Source organism: Thalassophryne amazonica, chromosome 6 (genome assembly GCF_902500255.1).
Source record: "Thalassophryne amazonica chromosome 6, fThaAma1.1, whole genome shotgun sequence".
NCBI lineage: Eukaryota > Metazoa > Chordata > Actinopteri > Batrachoidiformes > Batrachoididae > Thalassophryne > Thalassophryne amazonica.
This window is the reverse complement of record NC_047108.1, coordinates 8804456-8828311: the sequence shown is the minus strand read 5'-3', so window position 1 is coordinate 8828311 and position 23856 is coordinate 8804456. Positions and strand designations below refer to the sequence as shown.

The 23856-nt window shown below is 40.6% G+C and overlaps 1 protein-coding gene across 1 annotated transcript in view; it reads left to right on the top strand.

Moving 5' to 3' along the window:
* The window catches only part of soga1 (suppressor of glucose, autophagy associated 1), a 306906-nt gene that overhangs the window by 245167 nt on the left and 37883 nt on the right, over positions 1 to 23856 (top strand). The window contains exons 10-14 of the mRNA XM_034171735.1: positions 4019 to 4270; positions 11385 to 11504; positions 12539 to 12658; positions 16636 to 16866; positions 22348 to 22464. Coding sequence (XP_034027626.1) covers positions 4019 to 4270; positions 11385 to 11504; positions 12539 to 12658; positions 16636 to 16866; positions 22348 to 22464 — 840 coding nt within the window. The remainder of the gene's footprint in view (positions 1 to 4018; positions 4271 to 11384; positions 11505 to 12538; positions 12659 to 16635; positions 16867 to 22347; positions 22465 to 23856) is intronic.

The following is a 23856-nucleotide window of genomic DNA, read 5'->3' as shown; positions in this document are numbered from 1 at the left end:
GATAAGATAATTATAGTGGGCGATTTTAACATCCACACAGATGCTGAGAATGACAGCCTCAACACTGCATTTAATCTATTATTAGACTCTATTGGCTTTGCTCAAAAAGTAAATGAGTCCACCCACCACTTTAATCATATCTTAGATCTTGTTCTGACTTATGGTATGGAAATAGAAGACTTAACAGTATTCCCTGATAACTCCCTTCTGTCTGATCATTTCTTAATAACATTTACATTTACTCTGATGGACTACCCAGCAGTGGGGAATAAGTTTCATTACACTAGAAGTCTTTCAGAAAGCGCTGTAACTAGGTTTAAGGATATGATTCCTTCTTTATGTTCTCTAATGCCATATACCAACACAGTGCAGAGTAGCTACCTAAATTCTGTAAGGGAGATAGAGTATCTCGTCAATAGTTTTACATCCTCATTGAAGACAACTTTGGATGCTGTAGCTCCTCTGAAAAAGAGAGCTTTAAATCAGAAGTGTCTGACTCCGTGGTATAACTCACAAACTCGTAGCTTAAAGCAGATAACCCGTAAGTTGGAGAGGAAATGGCGTCTCACTAATTTAGAAGATCTTCACTTAGCCTGGAAAAAGAGTCTGTTGCTCTATAAAAAAGCCCTTCGTAAAGCTAGGACATCTTTCTACTCATCACTAATTGAAGAAAATAAGAACAACCCCAGGTTTCTTTTCAGCACTGTAGCCAGGCTGACAAAGAGTCAGAGCTCTATTGAGCTGAGTATTCCATTAACTTTAACTAGTAATGACTTCATGACTTTCTTTGCTAACAAAATTTTAACTATTAGAGAAAAAATTACTCATAACCATCCCAAAGACGTATCGTTATCTTTGGCTGCTTTCAGTGATGCCGGTATTTGGTTAGACTCTTTCTCTCCGATTGTTCTGTCTGAGTTATTCTCATTAGTTACTTCATCCAAACCATCAACATGTTTATTAGACCCCATTCCTACCAGGCTGCTCAAGGAAGCCCTACCATTATTTAATGCTTCGATCTTAAATATGATCAATCTATCTTTGTTAGTTGGCTATGTACCACAGGCTTTTAAGGTGGCAGTAATTAAACCATTACTTAAAAAGCCATCACTTGACCCAGCTATCTTAGCTAATTATAGGCCAATCTCCAACCTTCCTTTTCTCTCAAAAATTCTTGAAAGGGTAGTTGTAAAACAGCTAACTGATCATCTGCAGAGGAATGGTCTATTTGAAGAGTTTCAGTCAGGTTTTAGAATTCATCATAGTACAGAAACAGCATTAGTGAAGGTTACAAATGATCTTCTTATGGCCTCGGACAGTGGACTCATCTCTGTGCTTGTTCTGTTAGATCTCAGTGCTGCTTTTGATACTGTTGACCATAAAATTTTATTACAGAGATTAGAGCATGCCATAGGTATTAAAGGCACTGCGCTGCGGTGGTTTGAATCATATTTGTCTAATAGATTACAATTTGTTCATGTAAATGGGGAATCTTCTTCACAGACTAAAGTTAATTATGGAGTTCCACAAGGTTCTGTGCTAGGACCAATTTTATTCACTTTATACATGCTTCCCTTAGGCAGTATTATTAGACGGTATTGCTTAAATTTTCATTGTTACGCAGATGATACCCAGCTTTATCTATCCATGAAGCCAGAGGACACACACCAATTAGCTAAACTGCAGGATTGTCTTACAGACATAAAGACATGGATGACCTCTAATTTCCTGCTTTTAAACTCAGATAAAACTGAAGTTATTGTACTTGGCCCCACAAATCTTAGAAACATGGTGTCTAACCAGATCCTTACTCTGGATGGCATTACCCTGACCTCTAGTAATACTGTGAGAAATCTTGGAGTCATTTTTGATCAGGATATGTCATTCAAAGTGCATATTAAACAAATATGTAGGACTGCTTTTTTGCATTTACGCAATATCTCTAAAATCAGAAAGGTCTTGTCTCAGAGTGATGCTGAAAAACTAATTCATGCATTTATTTCCTCTAGGCTGGACTATTGTAATTCATTATTATCAGGTTGTCCTAAAAGTTCCCTAAAAAGCCTTCAGTTAATTCAAAATGCTGCAGCTAGAGTACTGACGGGGACTAGAAGGAGAGAGCATATCTCACCCATATTGGCCTCTCTTCATTGGCTTCCTGTTAATTCTAGAATAGAATTTAAAATTCTTCTTCTTACTTATAAGGTTTGAATAATCAGGTCCCATCTTATCTTAGGGACCTCGTAGTACCATATTACCCCAATAGAGCGCTTCGCTCTCAGACTGCAGGCTTACTTGTAGTTCCTAGGGTTTGTAAGAGTAGAATGGGAGGCAGAGCCTTCAGCTTTCAGGCTCCTCTCCTGTGGAACCAGCTCCCAATTCAGATCAGGGAGACAGACACCCTCTCTACTTTTAAGATTAGGCTTAAAACTTTCCTTTTTGCTAAAGCTTATAGTTAGGGCTGGATCAGGTGACCCTGAACCATCCCTTAGTTATGCTGCTATAGACGTAGACTGCTGGGGGGTTCCCATGATGCACTGTTTCTTTTTCTTTTTGCTCTGTATGCACCACTCTGCATTTAATCATTAGTGATCGATCTCTGCTCCCCTCCACAGCATGTCTTTTTCCTGGTTCTCTCCCTCAGCCCCAACCAGTCCCAGCAGAAGACTGCCCCTCCCTGAGCCTGGTTCTGCTGGAGGTTTCTTCCTGTTAAAAGGGAGTTTTTCCTTCCCACTGTAGCCAAGTGCTTGCTCACAGGGGGTCGTTTTGACCGTTGGGGTTTTACATAATTATTGTATGGCCTTGCCTTACAATATAAAGCGCCTTGGGGCAACTGTTTGTTGTGATTTGGCGCTATATAAAAAAAATTGATTGATTGATTGATCTAGAGAAGATCTGTGTGGAGGAATGGACCAAAATCCCTGCTGCAGTGTGTGCAAAACTGGTGAGAAACTACAGGAAACGTTTGACCTCTGTAATTGCAAAAAAAAGCTACTGTACCAAATATTAACATTGATTTTCACCAGGGTTCAAATACTTATTTGCAGCAGTAACACACAGATAAATTATTAAAAAATCAAACATTGTGATTTCTGGATTTTTTTTTTTTTTTTTTTTTTTAGATTGTCTCTCACAGTGAACATGCACCTAAGATGAAAATTTCAGACCCCTCCATGATTTCTAAGTGGGAGAACTTGCAAAATCTCAGGGTGTTCAAATACTTATTTTCCTCACTGTAACTGTGTTCATATTCACCCCCTTTTTCTTTCTTAGTGCAGGAATGTACTCAGTCCATATGAGTGCTATGTATCGGTCATTGTCCACTGTCACCCGTCTCTCATTCTCGTCCTCAAAGAAGTACGGGCCTGATGATGCCATTTCGGCCTATGGCACACCACACAGTCACTTTCTCCTGCCTAAGTGGGCAATAGGTGTGTTCATGAGGCTGAGCCTGAGCCCAGAATCATGTGTTCTGTTTATTGATGTGGCCACTCAGGTGGTGGCTGTCAAATCCAACAAGCCAAGGTCATTTTCAATCCTCTGACTGATATCCCAACAAAATGGTACTCGTTATGCTTTATTGTGATCAGTCTGCCTCTGCAAAATTTGTATTTTGTAAGGAAACAGCTTAAAGTTTATCGTGGAGGATCCTCAAAACTGATGACCTTGAAATGCCATCTTCTTGTGAGAGACGGCGAGTTGATTTTCTCGGGGATTCTTCAAGCTGTTCCTGTACAGTCTGAATGTTGCTGGGAGTTCTGGCTGAAAGAGGTCGACCGCTCTGTCCTTTGTTGGCATTTGCTACACTTCCAGTCTCCTGGAATTTGGAAAAAATGGTGTAACGCTCAAATTTGGGAGGAAAAATAAAATGGGGCGCTTTTTTTTAACCACCCTGTATTTGATTTGTATCAGTCTCCATCATATTGTTTGTCAGCTTGAGCAGGCAGCAGCTTTGATTGATACAGTGCTTTTGTTGCTTCTTTTTCACAGCATGTAATGAATTTTTTTGTTTCTACAGATTTCAGAACTTTCAGACCTGGGAGACCGGCCTCTGGTTGGCGCTCTGACCAGCAGGCTTCAGGCCCTCCACACCCACCTTCAAGTGTTCCTGGAACACGTAGATGATCTGGGTAAATCCCCTGGAAGTGGGAGAGACTTCCAAGTAGAAGGGACCTCTCCCGAGCGACTTTCACCCAAATCCAGTGACTCTTTGCTGGCTGCGCCGTGTTCCGCAAATAACCTGGATGGACTGAACACTGTCGAAGAAAAGGTAAAAGAAAGAGGCTGTCCTGTGTCGCTCTTTATCTTTCAAGTTTGAATCTTCATTTACATTTTGTTACTTTTATTAATGTTTTGTCCCATGTGTAGTCCACATTTGTTGTTTGCGTCCAGACATGTTGCTTTGGTTCTTCTTCACAGCGAAGACTGGATATCCACGGCATGCTCAAATCTGATCGGAATTTTAACAGGCAGTTTACAAAGGGAAAATTAAATGGGCCAAGGTGAAATTAGATTAAATACTGTGTTCATCTTAAATGTTGGCTTTATGATCTGCAAGCATGTGCAATAAGCAAGACTGCAGAGTATAAAATCTACTATAAGACGTTAATATGGAAGCATGGAACATGGTTACTCCCACTGGTCAGCTAACTAGCTTTAAAAAAAAAAATCACATTCAAATACGTAAAAAGAACAAAGATTTAGCGACTCTTGATGAATGTAAAATGGGATTTTCCAATAGGTCTGTATTCGGAGACACACAGTAAATAGGCCACCTGTTAAATGACCTCTGACAGAATTAATTTGAACACTTATTCAGAGTTTGTCAGTTAAATTAACACTGCCCAAAGAGTAAAATATTCAAGACTCTCAAATGTATAACTTTGATTTTTATAACATTGATTGAGCATTAACTGTGGGAATATTGCAGACAAAGGCATCAGGCTGAATTATTTATTCATTTAATTTTTAATGGATTAAATAACACCTATATAGAGTTGAACCAACACTGTCATGATCAACTCTAAAAATCAACTGCAGCATGATCAGTTTGATGTAACTTGTTTATACAGCACCAACTCATAATATGTTACTTAAACACGCCATACATGAGAAAAGTGTAGCACTAACACATGCTGTGAACAAGCGCACTGATACAGTCGTAAGAAAAAAAAACTCCCTTAGCTTTTTTGATTATAGGAAGAAACCTCAAGCAGACCTACCATCTACTCTGACCATTCTAACAGGAAAAATGTACACAGTTGTGTTCAAAATAACATATCAAAACAAGTGAGTAAAGTTCAAAATTCTTATAATAGCATTTGTTTCTATACACACAAATGCATTGGTAACACTGCACATTCTCTTACAAATCAAAACATGAAGAAAAGTTTATCAAATTTGTTACTACTTTACAGAAAGCAAAGAAAAAGGATTATTAGGCTGTTTAAAAAAAATGGTCGTGTCTGCATTTTTCTTTACAACTACAAACATTTAGTGTATGAAATGAAAAATGCTTGAAGATTTATCTTTGCTGTGAATCACTAAATGAATATTTAATTGTACAAACAGCTAACAGTAAAGTCTTCACGTTGTTTTAAAACAGTCTGAAATCGTAATTTCTATCGCTGCTGTCTGAGGTCTCAAATGGAGCCTGTTTGTTGCCTGGCGTCTAGTGAGATTATTATGAGCGCATAAAGCACCATTTCTGTGTTTGTTGTCATCAGCAGGACCATAAACGTGATTTATCATACAGTTTAATGCAGCGCGGTTACATTTCTACTCATAGATTGCTGCACACAGTAACACAAGAGGGTGCCGCAAAGAATGACGTCCACTTCAAAGCCAGTTTTGTGACATAAAATCATTTGGGCTCACACATTCATTTGATTTAAAGTGTAAGAATAAGTTTATTAAAACACCTGAATGTGAAGCATCTTAATTTGCTAAAATTGTTTAACAAAAATTATTTGAAATTATTAACTCAGTATTTTAAAAATAAAACAAGGAATGGATCAATAAATTAAAATTAATACAAGTAAAAAAACAAAAAAACAGATTACTTAATTTTAATCTAAGTTGTTCATCTACTTTTGATATTGTGGACCATAAAATTTTGTTACAGAGATTAGAGCATGCCATAGGTATTAAAGGCACTGTGCTGCGGTGGTTTGAATCATATTTATCTAATAGAGTACAATTTGTTCATGTAAATGGGGAATCTTCTTCACAGACTAAGGTTAATTATGGAGTTCCACAAGGTTCTGTGCTAGGACCAATTTTATTCACTTTATACATGCTTCCCTTAGGCAGTCTTATTAGACGGCATTGCTTAAATTTTCATTGTTACGCAGATGATACCCAGCTTTATCTATCCATGAAGCCAGAGGACACACACCAATTAGCTAAACTGCAGGATTGTCTTACAGACATAAAGACATGGATGACCTCTAATTTCCTGCTTTTAAACTCAGATAAAACTGAAGTTATTGTGCTTGGCCCCACAAATCTTAGAAACATGGTGTCTAACCAGATCCTTACTCTGGATGGCATTACCCTGACCTCTAGTAATACTGTGAGAAATCTTGGAGTCATTTTTGATCAGGATATGTCATTCAAAGCTCATATTAAACAAATATGTAGGACTGCTTTTTTGCATTTACGCAATATCTCTAAAATTAGAAAGGTCTTGTCTCAGAGTGATGCTGAAAAACTCATTCATGCATTTATTTCCTCTATGCTGGACTATTGTAATTCATTATTATCAGGTTGTCCTAAAAGTTCCCTGAAAAGCCTTCAGTTAATTCAAAATGCTGCAGCTAGAGTACTAACGGGGACTAGAAGGAGAGAGCATATCTCACCCATATTGGCCTCTCTTCATTGGCTTCCTGTTAATTCTAGAATAGAATTTAAAATTGTTCTTCTTACTTATAAGGTTTTGAATAATCAGGTCCCATCTTATCTTAGGGACCTCATAGTACCATATCACCCCAATAGAGCGCTTCGCTCTCAGACTGCAGGCTTACTTGTAGTTCCTAGGGTTTGTAAGAGTAGAATGGGAGGCAGAGCCTTCAGCTTTCAGGCTCCTCTCCTGTGGAACCAGCTCCCAATTCGGATCAGGGAGACAGACACCTTCTCTACTTTTAAGATTAGGCTTAAAACTTTCCTTTTTGCTAAAGCTTATAGTTAGGGCTGGATCAGGTGACCCTGAACCATCCCTTTGTTATGCTGCTATAGACTTAGACTGCTGGGGGGTTCCCATGAGTGTTTCTTTCTCTTTTTGCTCTGTATGCACCACTCTGCATTTAATCATTAGTGACTGATCTCTGCTCCCCTCCACAGCATGTCTTTTTCTTGGTTCTCTCCCTCAGCCCCAACCAGTCCCAGCAGAAGACTGCCCCTCCCTGAGCCTGGTTCTGCTGGAGGTTTCTTCCTGTTAAAAGGGAGTTTTTCCTTCCCACTGTCGCCAAGTGCTTGCTCACAGGGGGTCGTTTTGACCGTTGGGGTTTTTACGTAATTATTGTATGGCCTTGCCTTACAATATAAAGGGCCTTGGGGCAACTGTTTGTTGTGATTTGGCGCTATATAAATAAAATTGATGATGATGATGATCAAGCCCCGCCCACTACACACATGATCGGCCCCTTCAGATTTGGACTGGGATGTAATTGTCCTGTTTAATTTATGATGTAACACATGAAGTTGTAGGTGTTCCACAGAGAGTTTCCTTTTATAGATCAATAAGTAAACACTAGTGTGTTGCCTATGGGGATCCATGGGCTCCAGATTGGGTAGTGTTTATGAAATAGGTAGCTGACATTTTTCCAAGGCGGTCATTAATTATGCAAAGTTTCTATAATGAGTTGGAATGGCTTGTGAGACCACAATGTTTTTAGAACCTTTAGACCTCAACAGTTTTTAGAGGAAGAACTCAACCCTTTTATGTCCTGTTAATTACATAATTTTTTCATGTTAATTGACTGTGTTAATGTTTTTATCAATTGTTTAGGTTCTTGTTATCATATACACCCTATTATTATTAATATGCATATGTCGCGGACATGAACGAGCAATCTCACCATGTCATTTAGGTTCTTCAGACTTTATTGAGCATTAGCATGGCAAAAACCTTTCAGCTTCGACCCCCCACAGGGACAGGAGGAACCTAGCAGTAAATGTGATTCACTGATTTGAAAATGCAGCTCTTTCAACCAGGCGTGTGGTGCCGTGACATGTCAATCATCTGTGTCCAATCATATTTCAGGGGAGCCCAGTGAAACCCCGGCCTCCGCTCTTGCTCCCCCTATGCCAGGAAGTGTTTCACATTTGAACATTTCCTGTCTCACTGTGACTGATAAATTGACACTTCCTGTTTGAGTGTGAGCTTGCCATTGAGTTCCCGCGAGATTCCATGGGATCTTGTCTGTCAATCCAGGAAGTGTTTCACATTTGAACATTTCCTGTTTTACTGTGGATTTGAAAACTGGCACTTCCTATTTAGGACGCCCTGTACCATGAGTGAGCTTCGCGCCGCTGTGCGACGCTTCGCTCATATTAGCAGTGTTATTATTTTTTTATTACTTCTATTTTGTCATTTGATTTTTAAATGGACCACAATGGAAATAAGTGTTTTCACTTTCTTCAAAATAAAATCATGCATGCACACTTATAACATATAGATAATTTCCTGCCCCCTGCTGGAATGGCAGGTGGGTCCAGAATGTAGTTATCAACGTCCATTGTTCAGTGTTCTTAGCTAATATCCATAGTTTCTCCAAAAAAAGATTTGTCGTATCAATGTTCCGTTTTGGTGGTGTTCATCCTTGACCCAAAGTACATACGTATACCAAACAGCAGATGTCAGCTCTCCCCAGTTTGTCTGAGATCGAAATTATACGCATGCACGCATGTTTGCCTACCTCCTGTCAATGTTCTGTTTTGTAGCCTTCATCCTTGACCCAAAATACATAAGCATGCCAAACGCCAAATGTTAGCTCTCCCCAGTTTGTCCGTGATCAAAATTTTATGCACAAATGCCCATCCACCCACACACATGCAGAGATTTTGTCTTTTCTGCATTCTGCCGTAAGCAGGTGCTTTTATTTTTACATACCCACAAACAGACAGTGGCGGAAGATGTCAAACGCAATACACTTCTCACTTATAGTAATAGTGCAGTCAAAATGGCCAGAGTATAAGTCACTTGACTTATACTCTGAAAGATACGGTATTTGCACCTATGGTGGAAAAATGTTAATGGCTCCTAAAACTGCGAGCACTAAGGGTCATAGGAGTCCCTTTAAGTAAAAGCTCGTTTGACAGAAAGACATAACTTTTACTCTGGAAAATACGGTAGTTATTATAAAGTACTTTTTTTTTCTGTGGCACATCATAAAATTGCAACAAGATTTTAAGTTCATGCTACATTTCAAGTAAATTGGGACCTCTGAATTTCTGACTTACATCTCTAAAAAATACATCTAACAAATAATATCGTAAAATTTTCATCTCCCCACTAACTCATTTTGATTAAACAAGTTAGTACCGTAACTAACATTATTATTGCCAGGTGACACGGCAGGCCTGTCATCTGTCCAGCAGATATCCAGCAAAACCCAGCAGGGGTGGTGGCCAAGTTGTTAATGCGCTTGGTTTCAGTGCAGGGCTCTGGGCAGATGGCTCTGGGTTCAAATCCCACCCCTGCCACATTTCTCCATGTAATGTGGAGTTGCGTCAGGAAGGGCATGCGACGTAAAACCTGTGCCAATTCAACATGCAGATCCACCTTGGATTTGCTGTGGCGACCCCGAGTGCAAACAAGGAAGCAGCCGAAGGGACTTAAATCCAGCAAAACCCAAAGGAATCTGTGGTGGCTTATGCATATTTTTAGCTGTGTTGTTCACCATGGTTCTGTTTCCATTTCACATTGCTTTTGAGCATTTTGTGCCACAATTGAACATCCACTGCATTTCTTCAACTCTGTGCTGCTAAAACCAGCATATGTGGAGTAACAGTTCTGTTAGACTCTCAAACAGCATTCTGGGAAACTGAGTTTCCCAGTGTCTTGCTTCTTGTCATTGCAGTTTTTGCCCACATGGTTCAAAATCCTAAATTGTTTCCAGATTAGGTAAAGTTTGTGAATCTTCTATTTGAATACTAACAAGTCAAATTATAGTGCTGCCAAATAAAAGCTTTGTCCTGAGTTAAATTGTGAAAAAAGGAGTACAGCTTTAAACTTCAGTTCAGACTGTTCTTTACTGCAGACTGCATCAGATTCCAGTATTAATAATTATAAATAACAGTAATAGTAAAAGAATAGTCATCACAGAGTTCAGCTGTTCAGAAAACATTTTAAAAATCAAACCCTGAGCTCATTTTGATGTTAATCTTTCTACAGCAAATGTAATGAGATAAAATTGGTTTTAATTAAATCTTGCGATTCTTTTAGCATAATTAGGCTGTTTTGATGAATTAATAAATGTTTTCTTGTCATTCAAAATGAAAAATGCTCTTAGGGTTAAATTCTGAGCTCCATTAGAGGCCAATTCTGAGTCCCCAATCCCCTCCGATCTCTCCTCCCCCTCTCCTCCCCTTCATCCCTCCATTGCTCTCTCTCTCTCTCTCTCTCTCTCTCTCTCTCTCTCTCTCTCTTGCTCTCTCTCACTCCTCACCTCCCTTCACTGCTTCTCTCCTTTTTCACACCTGACTTTCCCTTCTTTCTTTTCATCTTTGTCTATAATCTTCCATCCTAATGCTCTTTCTTGCCCTCCTATCTTCCCACTCTGCCTTCCCCATCACTCCTTTTGTAACTCCTCTCGCCTGCTCCTCCTCACCTCCTTCACTGCTTCTCTTTTTTCACTCCTGACTTTCCTCTTTCTCGCACTTCTTCCTTTCCGTCTTTTCCTTCCATCCTCATGCTCTCACTCCTTCCTTCTCTGTCCTAACTCTCCTCTCTTCCTCCATCGCTCCTTGGTTCCTGTTTCTTCTCCTCCCCCTCAGCCATTCATCTTGCCTACCATCCTGCTTTTCTTTCTTTTCTCCACACTCTCCTTCTCCTCTCTCTCCAAGCTCTTCTTCCTCTACATTCTTTTTTTCGTCTTGTGAGATCATGTTGATTTTTCCTTCATTCTGGTTTGGTTTTTATTTTTTTTCTAAGTGTTGTCACACAGATGGACACCATTTGTTTGTTTTTCTGTCTGTTATTGTTGTTTGTTTGTCTTGTTTGCATTCACCGCCTCTCCCATTTTCTCTCCTCTCCCCCATTTCATTTCTGTCACTCCCCCATCCCCTGCTCCCCCGTCTCCTCTCTCCTCTCTGTTTTATCCCTCCCTCCTCTATGATTCTCTTTTGTTTTTCTTCATTAACTCACCCATGCATGCGTGCAGCAGCCTGATTCTAGGGACCAATCAGAGCTGGAGGTCAAAGTTCAATCACACAGCCACGAGAGGGAAAACCAGGAAATCACTCAGCTGGAGCAGGAAGACCAGGAAGCAGACAATGCGCTGGTAGGTTTCTGCAAACACCCGTGCAGGACTTAAAGAACGTGACAATTCTTGGTGGCGAATCACGGTGGTAACACTATACACACTATGAAACTGTCTTAAAGTCTTTCACTGGCTTCCTGGACTCGGCAGTGTGCAGTGAAGTTCATGTCTGTGAGTCTTTGGCCTTTGAAACTGAGAGAAGCATTGGGAAGAGTTGAGGTACTAATGCGGTCCTTGGATAGAGATGTTTGGAGATGCTGATAATTTTGTAGGAGAACAAAGGTCCACGTCTTTAGGGTTCTGTCGCCTAGCTGAAACTTTGATACTAACCAGTGACCTAAGGCAGTGATTGCGTCTTTGGTACTAGGTCTCTTTGGTACCACTAGAATGACTTTGTGCAAAACAAGTGGTTTCTTAGGTAGACCTTAAATTTTTAGTGTAAAAATTCCTCAGATTTCTTCAGGATAAACCCACTTCAAGTGTGCGTCAACATATCAGACTGAGTTGACAGCGTTGCCATGTTTCAAAAATTCTGTGAGGACTATGCCATTGCACCTGCAATTGATCCTGTGTATCTGTGATTGTTATGGAATGCCCTCTATGGGCCTGCCCATGTGGACTCCTCGCGGCTGGATTTTTGAACTCCTTGCCCTCCTCATGACTGTACTGACGTTCACACACGTCGCCATAGACAACAGTCATTCTTCAATGAATGTCTATGAGTGCACAACCATCCGCCGCAAGAAATTCAGTGACAGCACATTGTTTCAAACGCATGTCCATGTGTGTCACCATTTTTTTTACCAATTACTATGTGCCTGTGTTACAAAAAAGGCAAAAACAGTTTGGTGTAGCCAATAGGACAGTAGTCAAGACGTAAAGGATTATTTGTGTACCGGTTGATATCTTGCTTGTATTTAAAACAATCGCGTTGGGAGCAGAACTTTTCAGCCAACCCTCGTGTTTTGCTTTTTTTAATCTGCATCATCACGTTACCTGATTTTTCCTTCCTTTTATATATCCTCCTACCTTCTATCTTTCCTTCCCTCCTGCAGCCCGGCCAGTCCAGTGATCTCCAAACCCGCCTCTTTGAAGCAGAGGTGTCTGTCCAGGGTCCTCCCGAAGAGCTGGAGGAGGAACAGACTCGAAGGGAAAACACAGTCAAACTTGTACAGGTCAGTTTGGTCCAAAAGACAAAATAGTAGAGGACACTGAGTGCACACACGCCTCCAGCATTCACACAAAAATCAATTTACTTTAAAATTTTAGAATTCTGAACTTTGAATTCTTGAAAGTGTTTCATAATTTATGTCAAATTTGTAGATGTCTGCCTCAGAAATAAAATGTGGTATTTGTTGTGGATTTTGGCATGCTGAATTCAAATATGACAATAAAAATGGCTGATTGGCTGCTGTTTCCAAGATATTTAAGCTTTTACATTTTATTTCTATGTAATTATATGGTGTTGACAGTAGAGTTTTCATGATAAATCATAAGCATAGGTCTCTTCAGGTTTCTCTGATTGTTTATATAATAGTATTTCACCTGTTCTGTTTTTGTAACACTTTCGCAGTCAGCAAAAGAGTTATACAGTGCCTCCAGAAAGTATTCACAGTGTTTTACTTTTTCCATATTTTGTTATGTTACAGCCTTAATCAAAAATGGATGATTTTTTTTCTACACACAATACCCCATAATAACAATGTGGAAAAAGTTTTTTTTGAGATGTTTGCAAAGTTTTAAAACTAAAATAACTAAGAAATCACACAAACGGAAGTATTCACAGCCTTTGCCACAAAGCTCAAAATTGAGCTCAGGTACATCCTGTCTCCACTGATCATCCTTGAGATGTTTCTACAGCTTAATTGGACATGATTTGGAAAGGCACACATCTGTCTACATAGAAGGTCCCACAGTTGACAGTGCATGCTAGAGCACAAACCAAGCATGAAGGCGAAGGAAATGTCTGTAGACCTCTGAGATGGTTACTCTGTCAGAGCTACAGCATTCCTCTGTGCACAGAGCAGAACCTTCCAGTAGCAATCTACCAGTCAGGCCTGTATGATAGAGTGAAGAGACGGAAGCCACTCCTTAGTAAAAGGCACATGATAGCCCACCTGAAGTTTGCCAAAAGGCACCTGAAGGACTCTCAGACCATGAGAAACAAAATTCTCTGGTCTGATGAGACAAAGATTGAACTCTTTGCTGTGAATAGGATTGAGGGACAGATGAACGCAGCAATGTACAGAGACACATCCTGGATGAAACTGGGATGACAGTTCATCTTTCAGCAGGACAATGTCCCTAACCACTCAGCCAAGATATCAAAGGAGTGGCTTCAGGACAACTCTGTGAATGTCCTTGAGTGGCCCAGCCAGAGCCCAGACCTGAATCCGATTGAACATCTCTGGAGAGATCTGAAAATGGCTGTGCGCTGACGCTCCCCATCCAACCTGATGGAGCTTGAGAGGTGCTGCAAAGAGGATGGACAAAACTGCCCAAAGATAGGTGCACCAAGCTTGTGACGTCACATTCAAGATAGATTTGAGGCTGTAATTGCTGTCAAAGGTGCATCAACAAAGCATTGAACAAAGTGTGTGAATACTTATGTACATGTGATTTCTTAGTTTTTTATTTTTAATCAATTTGCAAAAATAAAGAAAAACACTGTTTTCATGTTGTCATTATGGGCTGTTGTGAGTGGAATTTTCAGGGAAAATTTTTTTTTTTTATCTACAAAAATATAAACGCAGCACTTTTGGTTTTGCTCCCATTTTGTATGAGATGAACTCAAAGATCTAAAACTTTTTCCACATATACAATATCACCATTTCTCTCAAATACTGTGCACAAACCAGTCTAAATCTGTGATAGTGAGCACTTCTCCTTTGCTGAGATAATCCATCCCACCTCACAGGTGTGCCATATCAAGATGCTGATTAGACACCATGATTAGTGCACAGGTGTGCCTTAGACTGTCCACAATAAAAGGCCACTCTGAAAGGTGCAGTTTTATCACACAGCACAATGCCACAGATGTCGCAAGATTTGAGGGAGCGTGCAATTGGCATGCTGACAGCAGGAATGTCAACCAGAACTGTTGCTCGTGTATTGAATGTTCATTTCTCTACCATAAGCCGTCTCCAAAGGTGTTTCAGAGAATTTGGCAGTACATCCAACCAGCCTCACAACCGCAGACCACGTGTAACCACACCAGCCCAGGACCTCCACATCCAGCATGTTCACCTCCAAGATCGTCTGAGACCAGCCACTCGGACAGCTGCTGGAACAATCGGTTTGCATAACCAAAGAATTTCTGCACAAACTGTCAGAAACTATCTCAGGGAAGCTCATCTGCATGCTCGTCGTCCTCATCGGGGTCTCGACCTGACTCCAGTTCGTCGTCGTAACCGATTTGAGTGGGCAAATGCTCACATTCGCTGCTGTTTGGCACTTTGGAGAGGTGTTCTCTTCACGGATGATGCGAAGGAGATGTGTTGCACTGCATGAGGCAAATGGTGGTCACACCAGATACTGACGGGTATCCCCCCCCAATAAAACAAAACTGCACCTTTCAGAGTGGCCTTTTATTGTGGACAGTCTAAGGCACACCTGTGCACTAATCATGGTGTCTAATCAGCATCTTGGTATGGCACACCTGTGAAGTGGGATGGATTATCTCAGCAAAGGAGAAGTGCTCACTATCACAGATTTAGACTGGTTTGTGCACAGTATTTGAGGGAAATGGTGATATTGTGTATGTGGAAAAAGTTTTAGATCGTTGAGTTAATCTCATACAAAATGGGAGCAAAACCAAAAGTGTTGCGTTTATATTTTTGTTGAGTATATTTTGGAATAAGGCTGTAACATAAAATGTGGAAAAAGTGAAGCTCTGTGAATGCTTTCTGGGTGCGCTGTATATTGACCCTTAGTCACATAGTAGGAACATATCTTAAAACTGGAGCTAATCAACAATTTCAAACATTTTCATCATTAGTTGCCCAAGTAAAATTTGATTATATTTATTTCAAAAGCATTTTGGCTGTAGACCAGTGGGATGTCTTGCAACCAGTATAGTAGTGCATGGTAACTGTGTCTGGAAGACGAAGTTGTCAAAAGCCGACTGTGGAAGAAGGAGACAAATGAGGGAAGCCACCAAGAAAGCCACACAACTCTGAAGAAATTATTGGCTTCTGTGGCTGTGCTTGGAGCAACTGTGCATTCTCCACCTTATGGGATTGACTGTAAAATACAGAATGTGAGTGGCATATTCCCTGCAATTACCAGGGCAAGCATAGGGTTAATAGAGTCACTCAGTCAGTGGGTCCACAAAATTTCCATAATTATTGTGTGCAGTGAAAAAGTCCAGCGGCATCCACGTAATTTGTGAGTGACAATCTTGTCTCTGTGTTCTCAGCTTTTGAGGGGGAGAGATGCCTGTACAGTTCTTACAGAGGCAGGTTCCCTGGCACGAGACATCTGGCAATGGAGATACCTTTATAGGAGAACAAAGGTCCAAGTCTTTCTGGTCCTGGTGCTTCTTGTCTTATTGTATGGTTGTGAAATTTGGATGCTAACCAGTGAAATAAGGCAATGGCTGGATGTCTTTGGTACTGGGACTCTTTGGAGGATCCTCAGGTACTCCTGGAAAGAATTTGTGTTCAAAGAATGGGTACTTATACAGAGTTTGATGAGGAGAATTGCTTGCATTGCGAGGGAACATCAGCTGCGACATTTTGGGCATTTGGCATGCTTTTCTGGCTGAAATCCAGCACGCAGGTGCTTCAGTATTAATGGCCCCAGCAAGTTGAAAAGGTCAAGGGGACATCTACATTTCCCCTGGCTTGGACAGATAGATGACTATTTTGGACCACAGTCTGCTGAGGTTGTTGACATCCCGGACCCGGGGCAGTTCCATGCTGTTGTTAATACAGCGAGATGTGACAAGATGTAAGACCAAGAGGAACCGTCGGGATCAGAAGTTTGCATCACTGTTTCCCTCGAAGTTGTTTTAAATAGTAATTCTAACTAGAACTGGATTTACAGGAGTTCTAGTTTGCTCCCACGTGGTCTGTTTTGAGCTTCTTGTCCTTCTTCTTTACACAGAAGAGAAGGGTTTTTAAACAGCATCCCTGTTCCCATCTTCTCTCAGCTCCAGCAAGAACACCAGAAGGCTCTGCTCCGTTGGGACTTCCAGCTGCAAAGTTTGGGTCTCCAGGCCCGGCTGCAGCAGAAGTCATGGAGCCAGGAAAGGACTCTTCTCGTCCAGGAGTCTCAGCACCTCAAACAGGCCCTGTTACTGCTCAGCCTCAAACTACGTTGCTTCCTCAAACAGTGGCGGCTCGGCTGCAAGGTGGACACAGAGTGGAAGGACATTTTAGAGGTATGCAGGGATTAAAGTTCACCATCACTACAGTGGATTACCATCATTTGGACTCCACAAAGACAATATGTGAGGTCAGTGCAGGTCCGCAAAAGATAAAAGGTGGTGGGAGACACATGGGTTGTCCCACTCTCAGATGCGGTGGTTCTCATAACAATTTGCCTTGGTGTGGGCATAAAAAAGTTAGGAACTGCTCATTAATTGTGCATTAAATGGACCTAACAGGTGAAGCTACCAGCTAAAAGTGCTAACACCGTTAGCATTCCAGAGTGGGAGCTTGGCTCAGCCGCTGTCACTCAAAGTGATCATGCCCCTAATCATGGTTTAAAACATCTTAAACTGAAGAAGAAGTTAGAGAAAAATCTCTCAGTTGTGATGAGGAGGAAACTATCTATAGAGCCCAAAAATGTTTTTTTGTACCAGGCTGTAAAAAAGTTTGTCTGCTCTAAAGTTGGACATTTTAAACATGGACTGGAATGGGAACCTGCTCTCTTTTCTACCTAGCTACAAGTGGCCAATCAGGGAACTGTAACATTTTTCTTCTTCCGTGTGTGCCTCATCTGAGACCTTCGAAACGTATCTCTTGATTTTAACTGGAACCTGTAATGAAAACAACCAGCCTGAGCTTCATAAGTTCTGGAAATCATGAAATGTCATCTTTGTATAAAGTCTACTTTTGTTTTGGACTGAAGCATGAAATTGCACCCTCAAGCTAAGTTGGCTCATGGCAGTTTATAGACCTGGAAAACCAACTTTATTTTTAAGTCTTTTTCCACTGACTCATTTCCACTCTGAGTGGGAGTGCTGAAAAACACATGCATTTTATTATGTGTCTGTTAATTCATGTCCACAATCAACAGTAGTCTATGACTGTGTTGACAAAAAGTTAAAATAAATAAATAAATAAAATCATAAAACGTCATTATACAACAGCCTATAACACTAGTCAAAAAAAAAAAAAATCTTGCATGGACTTTGAGAACTGATTTAGGGTAATTTGGGGTGCTAGGTGAATCTGAGCTCAGATTTCCTCTATCACATCTTTTTTTTTTTTTTTTTTTTTTTTTGCAGTCTGCATGTTCCGTATTGATTAATAGGGATGAGTTTAAGACAAGACAAGCTTCTAGTTCTATTTTTGTTTTGCCTCTGCCAAAAACTATTGCTTTAAAAACACATTTATAGGGTGTCTGAAAAAAATATACATTTAAAACACTCGGTTTGACCCTTAAATGCTACAAACTTAATCACTTATGTGTTATGTTTCGGACGCGGTCGGAGCACCGACCCAGTGTTTGAAAGGACCCAGCATAAAATAAGCAGAGCACGGTTCAAAGGATAACAGAATTTAATAAACATAACAGTGTGCAGTGCTAAACAACTAAAAAGTCCGCGGTCTGGTGAGGTGGAAACACGGCGCGCTCTCAACAGCGCAAACGGTCCGGAGCCACAGCAGTTCGGACCCAGGGACCCCGCCGACACCCCCCAGGTGGCCGCGACAAACCAAGTCTGTGAAGAAAGAAAACATGGAGGTGAGACCAACTCCACACAGAGAGACACAACTCAAAGGTGCACGCAATCAGCAAACACTTCCTGGCTTAAATCTATACATCAGCTTCTCACCCTGCAGGCACGGAACAACTCAGTTCAAATCTCCACTGCAGCAGAAGCTGATTAGACAATTAGCATAACGTGACAGCTCGATACAACAAGGTGTGAGGGACACCAAATCCACTGTCATTACTTCATAAAAGTCACCAAAACCAAATTACCTCAGGAAGTGTGCTGAAGAGCGTGAGACCTCACCCAATACTGTGGCGTCAAACCTGGAGCGGTCTCTGCGTCCGTGATGGTGAGATTGTTCTCCTGACACCGATCTCACACGTCTGCTCACAAGGTCGAGTCTCTGGCAATCACACACTGTGCATTCAAGGTTTAAATGCAGCAATCTCTGATTAAGACAAAATACACCACAGCTGTGAGTCCTGATGACCTGCACATGAAAACAAGCCTCAGGTGTTCAGGGTGAGGTCCTAATGCTCAGCCACTCAGTCCTGAATGCATACCACCTGGTGGGAGAAACAGAAAACAAATACCAAGCCAGCCAAACACCCCAGCCCACAACATTATGTTTCTTTTTTACTTGCACAGACCCTGAAGTTTATGTTAATGCCAAGCATTGATGCATTGAAGGAAAACATCTGCTGAAAAATCCGAAACATTCCTCAGGACACTTTCCCCAAAGTGTTTGCAGGCCGTAATTGGCCAACGCAGGGCCTACATTGAACATGTTGTCTAAGAGACTGACAAAATGCAGGGCCAATATTGACATTGGTATGAAAAACTTCATCCTTTCAGCTTTCTATCCAGCCATAAATTTATTTCCTAGACATATGTTTTAACCATTTTCTTTGCTGATAAAATGTTGCATATTTTTTTTTAGATACCCGATATATATTGATCCATCTTATATTGGAATCAGTTGCCTCTGGGTGTGAGGTTAATATGAAATCATATAGTTTTCAAAGAAAATCTTAAGAAATGTATACTCAATAAGATAGTTCTCCTAATGTAGTGAATGCAGTGCTTGTGTTTGTTTTGTGAAGAAATAACTGTTACTTGTGTATGTTCTGTGAATTGTACAGTTGGTGCATATGAGCTGTATAAATTGTAATACTTTGATGTAATTGTAATATTTTTATTTGAGAATGGACCCCAGGAAGAATAGTCTCGACTTTGGTAAAGACTAATGGGAATCCTTAAATAAAATGAAAATGAAAAATGATGGATTACGCAAAAAATGCGCATTCGCTCACGGGTTTGACACCACTAATCATGCACAAATGCAGCTTCAAGCGCATTGTTTATAAACCAGGTTCACGAAATGTGAACAAAATCTGTAATATCGCTTGTGGCACCAAAGAGGTGTGTGAGACTGTAGCTTTTACTTAAAGTAGCCAAGAAGTAAAAAAAAAAAAGCTGTTTCCACACAAAGTCGTAAGATTAATATGTTTGACTGTAACAGCATTAGTTTCTTAACATATATTTGTTATTGTGTGACAGGCTCAGACTTTGCTCTGAGTCTGCCATAGTTAACATGTCTACGACTTCCAAGCAAAGGAAGTGCTGCAATGACCCAAATATTTTCTCTTCTGTCTGTGGTTGTTTCACTTTACCACCTCAAAGACGTAACTTCAGTACTTTTATCTAAAGAGGGCACCTTGCTTATTTTGGACTAGCACTTGGTGACCAGGACAAAAATTGTGTGCCTCACCAAGTTTGCACAACTTGTGTCAAAACACTGAGATCCCAGTCTCAAGGAAAGAATGCTAAGCTCAAATTTGGTGTGCCAATGGTTTGGAGAGAACCTAAAATCCACTTAGATGATGGCTACTCCTGCCTGTACACATCAAGGGATTTAATAAGAAAGCAAACAGCACTTGTGATACCCCACGTACCATCTGCTATACGACCAGTTCCCCACAGTGATGGAATACCCGTATCCATTTTCAACAAGCTCCCAGACATTGACGAGGACGAGTTTACTTCTTCCACATCTTCATCCACTTATGATGATGAAGAAGTAGAGGATATAGCATATGAGGCATGGGATGCACGTCGAGTTTCTCTGTAGACAGTCCGAATTGGAACGATCTGATCAGAGGTTTAAATTTGCCAAGCAGTCTGCTGAACTGCTGGCTTCCAGGCAACAGGAGAAACATCATCTCAAAACTGGTATAAGCGTTTCATCTTGTCTTAATAGAGAGGTGAAACTGAGAAAGTACTTCCACTCTGATGGCCAGCTTGTTTACTGCACAGATGTTGAGGGGCTTCTTCTTGCTATGGGTTTGCCTCCATATCATTCAAGTATCTGGAGACTTCAGCCTGCAAGAACTAGGGAGAAGGGTGAGCATTAAAGTGCACTACTTGCACAGCCACCTGAGCGAGTTTCCCAAAAACCTTGGCGACGTAAGTGAGGAGCAGGGCGAGCGTTTCCATCAAGACATCAAAGTGATGGAAGAACATTACTGAGGTCGATGAAACTGCAACATGATGGCAGGTTACTGCAAGATGTCCCTTATGCAGTTCATAAGAGATCAGCTGCAAAAATTTATGATGTCTTAACGTGACTGCTTTTGTGCCGAGATATGTTTTGGATTTATGCAACACTACTGATCCTTTTAAAGTGACAGTGTTACCTTTTCGTGTATTTTTTGCATGGTTTTGGTTTAAAGCTGCAAATTTAATTCTGTGAGAAAGACACAAAACTAACAAAAAATTAGCTTTTCAGTGTTGCCTTACCTGTGATGAGCATAATGCCATAGATTGTATTTTTTCATTATATTTCACTTATTTAGTAGTTTTATATTGTGGTCATGCTCAAAGAGGGTGCAGCATAAAAGTAGGTTTGGAAATGCATTCTTAAGGGAGTAGCTGCCTTCCATTACAAACATTCCATATATGGGTTCTTAAACACAAAGTAATTTTTTTTTTTTTTTTTGAATTTTTGGCAAAAAAATAAATTAAAAAAAATGTTGTTTTCATATCTCCAAAAAGTGATGTAATTGGCAAAAACTAACACCAGATTTGGATTCAGCACCCCCAAATTACCCAGAATCCGTCAAAAAACTCTCATTGACCAGTGTCACTGATTTTACTTTTAGAGCACAAAACCCAGAAAAGTTTTCTTCATGTGGTAATTTGTGCACATGTCCATTTATTGCAAGTTGCAAAAAGCATCAGTTATAACGGTTTTAAAATAGTGTAAAAGCAATAGAAAAGACAGTTGAAAAGTTGTCCGCTTAAAACACTGGTCTGGAGTATTTCAATAAAATGTAAAGAGTATTCAAATAAAGCATTAAGAATATTTAAATAAAGTGTAAAGAGTATTTAAATGAATGATGGCTGCATTAGAAAACAGCAGCGGTTAGTTGTCTGCTGGTAGGATGACGGAAATATCATACACCTTTTTCTTTGGCATTTCCGCATTCTTTCCCCACTACAAAACGCGACTGTATGGAGAATGTAGAAATTTACTAGTCCACGATATTGATATTGAAATTGAACTTGTAAATGAAACTAAATTTGGGGTCCTTATTGACGATAAACTAAGTTGGAAAACACATTTAAGGGCCCTTTCACACATAGTGTAAATACGTACAATTCCAGGACAATGGTTTTCTTTTGTTTATCCCAAAGTATGAGGGCATTCAAAGGGATAATATCGTACTGTGTTGTGTACCGTTAGTTCCAGAAAACAAATAATAGTAAAAAAGTTAACTGGAAGTCATCTTAATCAAGATGAACTGTCGACAAAAAAATTGTATGCAGCCATAAACAATGAGAAACTTTTTTCATTCCATTGTGCTAAATGTGTAGCAGTGTGGAATATTTCCAAACACACAAACAGCAATAACATATATTTTCAAAGCAGTTTTAGCGATTGATTGACAGACAGGTGATGTTCTGTGATTGGTTCTTTAGATGAACAGTTTGAAGGACCTTTACCTTCTGCTGGAGGAGGAGAACCTGACAAGCCCCTCCCATCAGGCTGATAAAGCAGCTGCTGCAGAAGAACGGCCACTCAGCCCGACTATCAAGGTAGGACAGGCTAAGCTTTGACATAACAACAACACGTCCAGAGTCTCAGTGATGGTCTCTTTGAATCGACTTCCTGTAAAGCCTCGGTTCCACCGAATAATAAGACGTGAATAATGAGCCACGCATGGGTGTGTCAGAGATTATTTGAAGAATGATCCATGTTTTAAGCCGTCACATATCCGCTACTAAGGCAGCTCTATGTGCCTCTTTGTACCTCACATGTGCCAGGTATCAACCTCTAGTGAGCCACCACTGACCTGTCATATGATTCATGGAGCACGTTTAGGCATGGGTTTGGTCCAAACCTCCAGTCCTCCCACACCTGGTCCCTTTAAACTGTGGGTTTTCAGTTCACAGCATCCATTCAAGATGTTGTCGTATTTTTTAAACGCAGTCCATAAAAGACGTTGCACTGAGTGAGTGTGCGCTCCCGCGCCAGGGGATACAAATTCTGACAGGGATAACTACTTTGGCACGACACCAGCCAGTGTGCACATCCGTGCACCAGGCTGCTGTGTTCCAGAGTCATTAAATGCAGCAGTTGTGTGTGTTCACCCAGCTCTCTGTGACCACAAAAAAAGACACCACAATGAGGCGGCCGCTTTAATTATATACACTCACTGCCGCAACTGTGTGGATCACATCCCCCAAAAAAACAGCTTACGGTCATTTTTGACACCGTGATCCAACTTTTAACTTTGTGTTAGTCCATTAATGTCTGCATAATCAATCTTTTGCAAGCTGGCGTTTTGTGTAAATGCTCGTCTTGAGTGCCAGCCTTTGCGTTTGTGCGCACACACAGCGGAGCTCATCTGATCCATTATAACAAGATGTTAAATCTATCATAAATATACTTTTACAGCTGTTTATAAAGAAAGAATGAACATGCAACTGTTTTACCAAGCTATTAAAACATTACAAATACTTACCTTTTAAGCTGTTCCAAATACGTTCCTCATGGAGCAGGAGAGAGAGAAAAAAAAGGGTCCAGATGAAACAGTCCTCTTTGATTCCCGAAGCGATTAGAGGTGTTTTCAACTGCCAAGCTCTGACAGAAAATGATTAATCCGCTACAAAATAATTATTTTATAAACAGCGTCTGGTGCACAAAGCAGGTGGAATTGTAGTGCCCAAGAGGGCTGAACCTGTCCAAAATAGCCTGCTGGGTCCTTGTAGCTGCCAGGTGCACGGAAAATGGGCTTTTGACAGCCTCGTCCTCACCACAAACATGCCTCTAAAATCCTTGTTTGTCCTTGTAGTAACTCGCTTTTTGTTTTGACATAGCAAGACAGACGGACAACACGTCCAGAGTCTCAATGATGATCTTTTTGAGTCGACTTCCTGTTAGTAACGGCGAGATACTAAGCTTTCCTGTTAGTAACGCTAAGCTTT